This window comes from Suricata suricatta, chromosome 7 (genome assembly GCF_006229205.1).
Source record: "Suricata suricatta isolate VVHF042 chromosome 7, meerkat_22Aug2017_6uvM2_HiC, whole genome shotgun sequence".
NCBI lineage: Eukaryota > Metazoa > Chordata > Mammalia > Carnivora > Herpestidae > Suricata > Suricata suricatta.
In genome coordinates, this window is record NC_043706.1 from 39,691,646 (window position 1) to 39,703,489 (window position 11,844).

Genomic DNA, 11,844 nt, shown 5'->3' on the forward strand with positions numbered 1-11,844 from the left:
AGAGGACTCTTGCCACTGAAGAGGGAATACTGCTGGCTCACATCTTTTATCCTGGGGTTTAATGTTGGTAAACGAATATCCAGGCATGAATACAAGACCGCAGTGGACCAAGCTCAGGGACATCCTGGAACCTGGGGGTTCCTGGGGCTTTGTTTTGGAAGGAACTTAAAATACAGTTACAAAGAGGAGCACAAACACAGTGCTCAGTTGTCTCTGCTGTGAGTCCGTGTTCTGGCTTTTCAGTGACTGCTCTGTGAGTTCTCGGACTTGGCTGGCCCTGAAGTGTCTGGTGGCTTCCTTATCATAGCCTGCAGTTGTCTTAGTCCTTTTCTCTAGCCCAGGATTTCAACCTATTTCTGGGTCTATGAGAAGGGAGGGACTCTTCTCCCAGGAAAATACATACACTCAACTCACCGCTTGGAAACATACATGTTCGTAGTGTCTTCTTAGGGACCCGGGACCCTCTGTGAGGAAGTCTCGCACTGCCTGGGGCCCTGACCTTGTTAGTCTCTGGCCCTGTGTCCCGTGGAAGACCAAAGCTCACCAGGATCGATTTTTCCCCTGCAGCCAGTTGGGTGTTTCCCTGTTCGGATCACAGGGGCAGGTTTCTGAGTCCTTTTTACCGTCTACCTGAGGGAAACGCTCACCATTTATTTCTGCTGGGCTTCAGGACGGGATTTTCTTGGTTTGGCGTGGATGAAATTAGTACTGTTAGGTCTTTTAGGCCCCCAGACAGTCTTAATTCAACGAACCCTCTCCTTGCATAATCTAGACTCCAAAAGTATTGCTCTCTACCCTGCTGGTAACCATGTATAGACCACCGTTAGGGCTCCTGGGGACATTTAGACTGAAAAATCTAAAAATCTGATCCTGGTTGTGTTTATCACCAGTGTCCCCCCTCCTAGGTGGGCCTTCCTCTCTCCCTGTCCCTTTGTTGCCTCAATCGCCATCTGAGTAGTTGGTGAGGGTGTGCCAGGCATAGGGGAAGCCTGGAAAACCTGCTTCATTCATCATTGTGTCCCCTGGTCCCTTAAGATCAGCTTTGCTGCACTTTTGGCTCATGGGGAGTTTGAGTTAGAAGTAGAACAATGCCTTAAAATGTGCCAGGTTATGAGGTAATTAATTAGGTTGGTTGGCTCAAGAGTTAACCTGCCAGGAATAGATGTTAGAGCTTACTCTTAACACTTTAAGGCATTGTGAAATCAAATTACTTTAAAATGATGTATTGAAAAGCCATGGGAAAAGAGCATTTGAGAATGTGGAAGCCCAGGGTTTCTATTGCAGATAAGTTTTAAACTAAATATAAGAAAGGCACCTGGGCATCTTGAGTTCTACTCAGGTCATGATTCTACTTCAGGATCCACACGGAGTGTGGCAACTGCTTAAGATTCTCTCCCTCTGGGGGCACCTGGGTGGCTGAGTCTTAAGCGGCAGGCTTCGGCTCAGGTCATGATCTCTCAAGGTTTGTGGGTTCAAGCCCCGCGTCGGACTCTGTGCTGACAGCTAGCTCAGAGCCTGGAGCCTGCTTCGGATTCTGTATCTCCCTCTCTCTCTGACCCTCCCCTGCTCGCACTGTCTCTCAAAAATAAAAAACATTTTTAAAAATTTTAAAAGATTCTCTCCCTCTGCCCTTCTCTCCCATCTTTTCCCTCCCCACCTTTCTCTGGGAAAAAAAAAAAACCTAAATAATAATGTTTCCATTCTTGCCTGCAAAATGAGACTAATGTAGCATGTGTGCCTCACTACACAGTTGTCCAAAGGGTTAAACTTTTGCCATTTTTAATAGTTTTTAACTGGGGCGCCTGGGTGACTCAGTTGGTTAAGCCTCCGACTTCAGCTCACGTCATTAACTCACGTTCGTGGTCTCGAGCCCTGTATCGGGCTCTGTTCTAACAGCTCAGAGCCTGGAGCCTGCTTCTGATTGTGTCTCCCTCTCTCTCTGCCCCTCCCCCTCTCATGCTCTGTCTCAAAAATAAAACATTTAAAAACTAGTTAACTTAGAATCCTATGTAAATAAATGTTATAAAAATTAATGTACTGATGGAGCACCTAGGTGGCTCAGTCAATTAAACATCCAACTTTGGCTCAGGTCATTATCTCACGGTTCAGAGCCCTGCATCGCGGTCTGTGCTGACAGATCAGCGCCTGGAGCCTGCTTCGGATTCTGGCTCCCTCTCTGCCCCTCCACTGCGCCTGTGCGCACGTGCTCTCACTCAAAACTATACGTTAAAAATACTAAAACTGCTGTATCATGCATTGTGATCTACCATTCTCTGAACGAGCTGTGAAACTACCATTTCTGGGGAAAATTAGTCCTGTTGTACAATGTGTAGCCAGTGTAACTCGTTCATGGCTGTCAACACCCATACCTATCAACATATACCATACATATAGTGTGTGTGTGTGTGTGTGTGTGTGTGTGTGTGTTCGAGGTGCAGGAAAACAAAAACCTTAGTTTCAGGAAGCAAGACACGTGAGCCACGTGTCCTATTTAAAGAGACTTCAGAAAGTGGCTATAGGACCTTTTCCTGTTCTAAGCTTCTATCCTGACCCAACTGGTTCCCAGAGACAAAGGTTCTAGTTTTTTGTTGATTGGCTTTTCTTTTTAATGCTTTAGGATTTCGTTGGTTTAATGTATCTTTGAAGTCATTCCGGGGCCAAGTTTCATCATCAAAGCTTTTATTAGGTGCTGACCTGGAGAATGGCTAAGATCATCACCTCTTGAATCCCGAGTTCATTTACACAACCCACAAGAATGATCTGAACTGGAAGATAAAACTGACGTTCTCCTACATTACTAACGAATTTGTTCTGAGTCAGACCCCGTTAGTGTGTCCTCACTAGCATTTTCAAAATGAAAACTTTACATCTATGCATCGCACACAGTAAAAAGTATGAGATCTGTTTCAATTATCTGTAAGGGCTTAAACTTATTGTTTTAAAAATAATGAGGATCATGGTCCAGAAATACTCAGATACAAGACAACTCCGATGATGCTCCCAGGAGGCTTAAGTTCAGCTGAGGCAGGTCGAGGCGAACGCACAACAGATGAATAACCGTGGCCAGCATCCAAGATCCGAGTTTTATGCAGGACCGAATCACTTTCTCCCGTTCTAAGAAGCAAAGGCCTTCGAGCCTCAGGAACCCACTACGTGCCGTCCAGAAGGCGCAGTCGCTGACTCCACCGAGCCGGGCCCCTCCAGGCTGTTCTACCAGGATCCGAGGTCGGCGGGATCTGGGTTCCCGGAGCTACGGCGGCGGCGCGGGGACCTCGGCCGACCCCGAGGCCTCCCAGGGCTTGGGCCTCCGCGGGAGCCGGGACGCCGTGGGTTCGCCGGGGGTCACCGTGATGTGGCGCTTCTCCAGGCCCGGGAGCTCCCGGCCCTCCTGGACCAGCTGCATAAGCTGCGACAGGGTCACCGAGGCGGGGGCCGACTCGGCGGGCGGCAGGCCACGGCCACTGCAGGTCCGACCGCCGGACCGCTCCATGGCCGGGCGCTAAGCCTGACCCGCGTGCGCGCAAGCACTTCCGGGTGAGGCGGGTGGATGCAACCACCGTCGGAGGAAGTGCAGAGGGGCTCGCAGACCATACCAAGCCGGCCCAGAAAGGGGGGAGCACTTGAGAATTGCGACCAGCTCTACGCAGAAACGCTTCACACACACGCACGCACGCACGGCTTAGCCCACACCAGAGCCTGCAACGTGCAATGCTTTAAAAGGAACTTGAAGGCTGTAACAGAATGTGCCGTGCGTGCTGATACGCACATAAAAGACCCAACTTGGCACACATGCATAGGCACTGTGCACACACCTGGGTTTTTTTCTTTTCTTTTCTTTTTTTTAAGTGATCTCTTGGGGCTCGAGATCAAATGTCACATGGTCACCCGACTGAGCCGGCCGGGCACCCAAGTACAAACTTACTTTCACACATGCGCAGAAGTGCTCACCTACAGGGACACATGTAGAGACCTATGGCAAGGAGGGATCTTCATGCTGGACTCCGCAGCTCCAGAGAGAAAATACCTGTGGAGAGATTTCCAGTGGCCTCGGGAGAACTGGGAACAAGTGACAGCACTAGAGTCTTGACACTCTCTCCCCATTTCCTGCCATCCTGACTCTATTCCTGGTATTCCCAGGGGGGATGAGAAAGGATGAAGGCAGATCAGGTGTGCTAAAGTCCCTCTGGCTGCTCAGAAAGTTAGTGCCAATAATTCTCAGGTTTGTAAGTTTAACGGAAGCTAGCCTGATCTGGCAAACACTGCCTCCATTATGTAACCAAAGTCTAATTACTATTATTAATAGAACAAACCGGCACCAGGTATCTCCTGCTGTAATGCACTGAGAAGGACACTAAGGGTGTAGGAATACGACATCTCTTCTGTAGTATTCCTGCCCCAAAAGATTCACTCTGAATCTAATCTTGAAGAAATGAGCAGTGAAAGACATTCTACAAATGACCGGCCTGGACGTTTTATAAATGTCAATGTCATAAATGTCTGTGATGCCCACAAGGATGATTATTAATATTCTAATCAGGTGGGTGACTATGCTGACTCTTCATAGAGGTCCTCACTCTACCCTTGTCCACCCAGCTTGCAGCACCCTGACATCTCCAAACATTCCAGTAGGCTTTGGGGTTTGGCCAAGGGGCGGGGGGTGGACAGCAGAAGAAAGTTATTCCTCAGTTTCCCTCCCTCCAGGATTCCCACTGGCTGCAGGGTCCCTCCACACAGGTTTCTGGCTTTGGGGCCCTGCCATTGCTCCTCCTCCTCACCTCTTCAGGCCTGTTACCAATTCCAGGCACCGCATTATCACTTGGGATTTCCCTTCACCCTGCCACCCCTCTATAAACCGTGCCTTTATTAAATTCTCCTCAAATTACCCAATACATGTGTGTCCTCTGTTTCCTGTCCACGCTCACCAGTAAAGGAATTGGCTCCAGGAACAGCCTCAGACAGAATACTGAGATTGGACTGATCATAAATTCAGAGCACAGGGGAAGCCTCCTTGACTCGGGGGAAGAACCCTCGGATGATTCACTGTGTGCACAGGTGTCACCACTATTCAAATTATCCTTGGGCCAAAGGGGGGCAGGGGGGAAGCGGAGAGATGGCAGCTGTTCTTCTCTATGGCATGTCCTCCTTTGGCTTCTCATGGCCACAGGGAGAGAACTGGAAATTATCAGTGTCTGACAGGAAATGCAAGTTTGGAATCAGATCACCTTGATGGCACCTTGGAGGAATCCCTCATCTCCTATAGGCAGAGAGGGCTCACATGTCTGAGGACTCGCACCAGGATGTCATTGTAGGAGTTGCCAAGCTGTGGTGCTAATTAAGTGCTCAGCCCTCTAGGGCAGCATAAGAATATGCTAACATAAGGGCACCGAGGGAACTCTGAGATGAAATGGGGACATATGGGCAGACATGTAGTACGTCTACCTCCCCGGACGTCAGCTTCAGGACTCTCCCACCTCCAGTCTTCGCTGGCCCTTATCAAATCAGATCCCAGAACAGCCTGGGCAGAGAAGCACAAGGCCCACGCTGAGAGGAGACGCCCAGACAGAAGGAATTACAGATCTTGTTAAACTGTCTTGGCAGGAGCCATGGCAGTATGTGTGGGAATGGGTTCTAAGGAAAAAAGACCCAGGAGGGTGGAATGTAAGACTCAGTTTGCCCAAACTCAAGCCCATGAATGCTCATCCAGGATTTGGGATTTAATGTGTTGGCTCAAGCACCTGGGAAAGGCATAAATAGTCAATGAGGTTGGTTAATTAAAGCCTGGGCTTAATGGTAGCCTATAGTTAGTAAACTTGAAATGCCAGAATTTCTCTGGCATAATGTAGGGGAAAGAATCCAAAATCTAAGAGAGGTGGGCATGCCGGATTGGATTTATTATGCGCAACCTGCTTAGCCACCCCTCACCCAATAATTTAAGGGGGTCTGGAAAACACTCCCTTTGCCAAAGCATTAAGGAATTCATTGGTGAGGGGCACCTGGCTGCCTCAGTCAGTAGAGCTTGTAACTATTGATCTCAGAGTCAAGAGTTTGAGCACCATGTTGGGCATAGAGTTTACTAAAAGAGAGAGAGAGGGAAATGCATTGGTGACAGCACCCACATCCTCGACTTACTCTGATGGCTGTCCTCTGTAGGCTGGAGATGCTAGTGGGGAACACTGGATGAATCAGTAGAACTGGATTCCGTGATCTCAGTGGGACTAATGGCATCCTCGAGCATAAAGGCCAGGTGGCAATGTTTAACAGCCGAAGGCAACGTAACCATAATACCCCACATTAAGACATGGGAAAGAATGGCCATCTGACCCTGGTCAGCTTCTGTCCCCAGGCACTTTAGGCCTCATTCAGTGGACCCATGGTGGCAGGGAACACAGTCTTCCCCTCTGAGGCTAATCTGACTGTGGACAGCTCTGTATGCTCATCCTACTCACAGCCTCAAGCTGAGTCCCTGATTGCGTACCATTCTCACCTGTGTGTAGGCTGATTTGACTGGCCCCTCGTAGCATGGAAGGGCTGTGCTCTATCCTCACGAGAACAGACACGAATTACAGGTATGAATTCACCTTCTACAGTCTTCTGTCAGCACCACTATTCTATCAGCATCAGGTATTCTGATGGACAGAATACCTTATCCATTACCATGGCATTCCACACAAAATTGCCTGCAACCAGGGCTCATGAGTCATTGCCAAGGAAATGTATAAATGAGCTCACTCCCAGGGAATTCGCTGATCTTACCATGTGCCCCAAGACCCAAAGCAGCATGCAAAATAGAATGGTGGACTGGCCTGCTTGAAGGCTCATTTGGAGCATAGCTGAGAAACTACACTCTTCAAGGCAAGGGGCTATCCTACTCGATGTAGTGTATCCTCTAAACCCTAACCATACAGAATTATATAGAGCCAAGGGGTGGGGGTAGTTGGAGCCTCCTTGCTATTATACCTAAAGTCTATAACCTGCTGGAAGAATTTTTGCTTCCCACACCAATAATGGAACAGACTCGGGGCATGGTGGTCCTAGTACCCAAGCGAGAAACATTTCCACCATTCAACAATCATAGTACTGATGACTTGGAAGCTGAGATGGCCTCTAGCCATTTTGGTTTCTCCTGCTACCGATCCAATAGACAGAGAAAGGCGCCTCTGTACTGTCTCGGCTGATTAAGCCCAATTACTAGAGAAAATTAGGTTGCTACTGCATACTAGAGGCGGGGCTAGATCTGGAGCCCACGGGAGACACTGATGGCCTCTCAATAATTATCCCAACCAGTGGTCCTGGTTAACGGAAAGTTTCAGCAACCCAACAAAGTCAAGACCACCAAGGACTCAGATCCTATAGGAGTAAAGGTATGAGTCACCCACAGGTCAAGAACGTGGTGCTGACAAAGATAAGGAGGATGTGTCATACGGGTAAAAGCAGGAAGGCATGATCTAAACTTAGGCCTTGTAAGCCCCAATCTCCCCTGCTAACGTATATAAAGAACCCTGGAGATAGCTAACATTTTAGGTTTAGAGGATGCCAGATTGCCATCCCCTCTCGCTGATATAGTAGCTGATGGACATGGTGCTGGGGCATGGAGTTTTCATCTGGACACAAGATGAGAGGTGCTTCCCTGTGGTCCTCCAGAACCATCCCTCCCCGAGGCCTGTGCTCTGGGAAGCTGAACTACATCAAAGGACTCCTATACCCTCCACTTGGAGTCAGCCAATGGGAGTAACAGCCAGAGGTCATAAGATGGGAAGATGGCCAAGTCAGGAAATTTATTCTCCCACTTCCCTAGCTTCCAGATCAACACTCACTATGTCCATTGACGGAAGCTCACAGCTTTTATCAGGCAGCCTCTGCACACAGCTCTCTCTGGTTCTGGGTTCCTGTAATTGCTCCCTCTCCTCCCATCTTCAGACCTCCAGGGCCGACACCCAACCATTATGAGCTGTGGGGGGCTGTTGCAGCCCCAGGGGCTCCTCTATACCCTACCCACGCCTTTATAAATAGTCCTTTTATTAAACTCTCTTCAAATTACCCATCTGTGTTCCTGCGAGGACCCTGGGATATAAAGTACATATTTTAGTTCGAATTGTCTGGGCAGTGAGCAGCAGAAAAACCAAAATGACAATAGTTCACATATGATGAACGTTTCTAGGTTCTTTCTCATATAAATTAAACTTGGTGTCGAGCAAGCCAGAGCTGGTGTGGTGGCTCTATGAATGTAGATCCAACTACTTATGCATCTTTTAATTCTCTTTCAATTAACATCATAACTGAGACATTTCCCCATGACATTACAGCCTCTTCAGGAAGAGTCGAGACTTGGCTCAAGTATCATCTTCTAAATCACTTTTCCTAAACTCCCAGCTCCAGAAGGATGGTCTCCCTCTCCTGGGACCCTACTCTCCACTCCTGCACCCATGCACATGTGGGCACACACACACATGCACACCAGTCGTGACACTCCAAGTCCCTTATCTGTTTATGAGCCTGTCTCCTTCCTTGACTGGTGGGAGCATCTTTTTCTGTCTCAACCCCAGCCCCAATTCCTGGCGTAAAACAGACACCAGTACATGGTGTGCAATACAAGGGTATTATGAGCCTGCATAGTATTTCATCAGAGAGAGGCATGCTGGTTTATTTAGCTCTTTTCTTGTTATTAAACATTTAGGTGATCTTTATGTTGTATTATAAATGTCACTGTAGGATTTTTTTTATTTGATCAATGAAATAGGTGCCCCTGTCAGTATTAACTGGAAGACATAGTGAGTCCTTGCTACTTCAGCGGGCACGCGTGCACCCCCCCCCCCCCGCCCATCTGGCCCTCTGGCTGCAATCTTCTAACTGGATATGTAGATTTACAATCAGTAACTGGTCATATCAGTGGTCTTTCTCTAATAAGCACTGCTACTTTTCCTTAACTTTTTCTTTAATGTTTTTATTTATTTTTGAGAGACAGAGAGAGGCAGTGCGAGCAGGGGAGGGTCAGAGACAGAGGGAGACATAGAATCCGAAGACAAGCTCCAGGCTCTGAGCTAGCTGTCAGCACAGAGCCTGACGCGGGGCTCGAACCCATGAACCATGAGATCATGACCTAAGCCGAAGCTGAATGCTTAACCGACTGAGCCACCCAGGCGCCTCTTAATTTTCTTTTTCATACCCTATGTGGGTCATCTCAGGTTAGAAGGGCCCTTGGTTTTCTATGTGTGTATATGAAAAAAGCAGAGAAAGGGAAATCTGCTATGCCAGACACTCAGATGGGCGCCTCTATCAGACAACCTTGTATAAAGAGCCCTGGAGAGAATCCTGTAAACATAACCCTAGAGCGAAATCCCAGCACCACCCTTGCTGCTACGGAATCCTCAGCCACCTAACTTTGTTTTTCAGAGTCTCAGTTTCCCCAGCTGGAAACAGGGATGTGAACACCTGATGGGGCGGTTGTGGGGATTTAAGGAGAGGTCTGTGAACAGGACCTGGCTCTTAGGAGCGGGTCAGCAAATGGCAAGTTTAATCCCAAGTGAGGCGCTGGGAGAAGGATTCCTCTCAGAGGAGCTGAGATCCAAGGCCAGGGTGTCAGGACACCCTCACAGCCCTGGGCAAGGGCATCTTTAGGTCCGGGAAGACTGTGGCCGAAGAGGGAGATTCTTGGCGCTCCTGGAAGTAGGAGACCTAGATGACCATGGGCAAGGAAAGCTTGCCTGCAGACCGGCAGCCGGGAGCTGAGCAGCAGGAGCGCGTCCCCAGGGGCAGCCCGCAAGGCAGGCGGCTGGCGCAGGGAGTCTTCTGACTCCCCATCCCTGGGAAGGTCTTAAAACCCTAAAGAGGCCAGAGGGCTCCTTCCCCATCTGTAATGTGGTAACGGAGCCCGGGCCAGCACCTCCCCAGGCTGGAGGGCGGGAGAGTCGTTAGGGACACCTGCCTTCCCACCCCCCACCCGCACCCCTCCCAGCGGGAGCCCGCGCGGACCGAGCGCACCTGGGCGCAGGCTGCGCCTGGGAACACGTGGCGCCCTTGGCCTCCAGGCCTCCTTGAGGGAAGGGGGCGGGACGTCGGAGGGTGCAATCCACCGGACTATTAAAGCAACCATCCCGACGGAAATGGGGTGAGGCTGGCACCAGAATAAAGAAGCCAGGGAGCCAAGAAGAAATAAACCCTCCATCATAAAAGATATTAACGTAGAGAAAGTCTCGCAAATAATAGGGACGGGAAGGGTTATTTAATTAATAATCCTGGGATAATCAATTAGCTCTTGGCGGGGGGGGGGGATGAAATTTAGATGCATATCTTCTATCACACACTAAAGTTAATTCCCGATAGAGTTAAATGGTGATGGGGGTCTGGGGATTAAACTACACACTCGCAGAAAGAAGGGAGAATGTATCCATTCTGTAGAGGGAGGAGGACTTTCTAGGCTTAAAAGGGATGGTGAAGGTGCTTGGAGGGCTCAGTGGGTTGGGTTGATTGGGTTATGATCTCAGGTCATGATCTCATGGTTTGTGGGATAGAGCCCCATGTCCACCTCTGCAATATTAGGGAACCTGCTTGGGATGCTCTCTGCTCCTCCCCTGCTAGTGCTGTCACTCTCTCTCAAAATACGTAAATAAACGTTAAAAAAAAAAAAGCATGAGGTAAATCCCATTTGGAAAGATGGATGTGTTGGGGGTACCTGGATGGCTCAGCCAGTTAAGCCTCTGATTTCTGCTCAGGTCACTATCTCACAGTTCATGAGATGGAGCCTGGATTGGGCTCCCTTGTGGAGCTTGCCTGGATTCTCTCCCTCTCTCTGCCCCTCCCCCACTCTCTGCCCCTTCTCCGCTCTCTCTTGCATGTGCTTACTCTCTTACTCTCAAAAATAAATTAAAAATAAAATAAAATTTTTAAAAAGCTGCTGCATGGGGCGCCTGGGTGGCTTGGTTGGGAATCCGACTTTGGCTCAGGTCATGATCTCCAGGTCTGTGAGTTCAAGCCACAAGTCCAGCTCTGTGCTGACAGCTGGGAACCTGGAGCCTGCTTTGAATTCTGTGTCTCCCTCTCTCTCTGCCCCTCCCCCAACTCACTCTGTCTCTCAAAAATGAATGTTAAAAAATTTTTTTTGAAAGCTCTGTGTAATATTCACTAATACAGATACACCAAACATTAATTCATTTGGCCCTTCCCCAAGAATTGAACAATTCCACTGTTCCCAATTTCTCTTGCTTTTTAAATATAATACTACTTCAAAGAACATCTTTGTGTATGAATCTTTGTCTTATAATGACTGACTCCTTACTATTTCATTAGGTTATATACCTAGATGTGAAGTTTCAGGGTCAAAATGACAGCTCTAGCTAAAATTCAGTGGAGTCACTGAAAATGGCATTTAGTAAGAGGTTTGTTTTTTTAAAGATTTTATTTTAAGTAATCTCTACACCCAACCTGGGCTTGAACTTACAACCCCAAGATCAAGGAGATGAAGAGTCACTGCCCTACTGACTGGGCCAGTCAGGTGCCCCCAAAGAATTTCTCTTTTTTTAATGCTTACTTATTTTTGAGAGAGAAGGGCAGAGAGACAGAGCAAAAGTTGGGGAGGGGCAGAGAGAGACAGAGACAGACTCTGAAGCAGGCTCCAGGCTCCCAGCTGTCAGCACAGAGCCTGACGCGGGGCTCAAACCCACGAACCGTGAGATCATGACCTGAGCCGAAGCCGGATGCTTAACCGACTGTGCCACCCAGGTGCCCCAAGAATTTATTCTTAAAACAGAATCGATGTAACAGGCAGGGCATATTCATGAAATCTCTGAAATTTCCCCTCAATTTCACTGTAAATCTGAAACTGTTCTAAAATATAAATTCTATTTTTAA

General features: G+C 48.5%; 1 protein-coding gene and 1 long non-coding RNA gene across 2 annotated transcripts in view; both read right to left on the bottom strand.

Annotated features, from left to right (window-relative positions):
* The window catches only part of LOC115296047, a 22,771-nt gene extending 14,871 nt beyond the window's left edge, over positions 1–7,900 (bottom strand). Inside the window, exons 1-2 of the long non-coding RNA XR_003910701.1 lie at positions 7,815–7,900; positions 3,923–4,024 (exon numbers count right to left, since the gene is read on the bottom strand). This is a non-coding gene — a long non-coding RNA (uncharacterized LOC115296047). The remainder of the gene's footprint in view (positions 1–3,922; positions 4,025–7,814) is intronic.
* Positions 2,658–3,898, bottom strand: C7H6orf226 (chromosome 7 C6orf226 homolog). The gene has a single exon (XM_029944458.1). The coding sequence runs from the start codon at positions 3,488–3,490 to the stop codon at positions 3,251–3,253; it is 240 nt and encodes a 79-aa protein (XP_029800318.1). The 5' UTR covers positions 3,491–3,898; the 3' UTR covers positions 2,658–3,250.
* Positions 7,901–11,844: the final 3,944 nt, after the last annotated feature.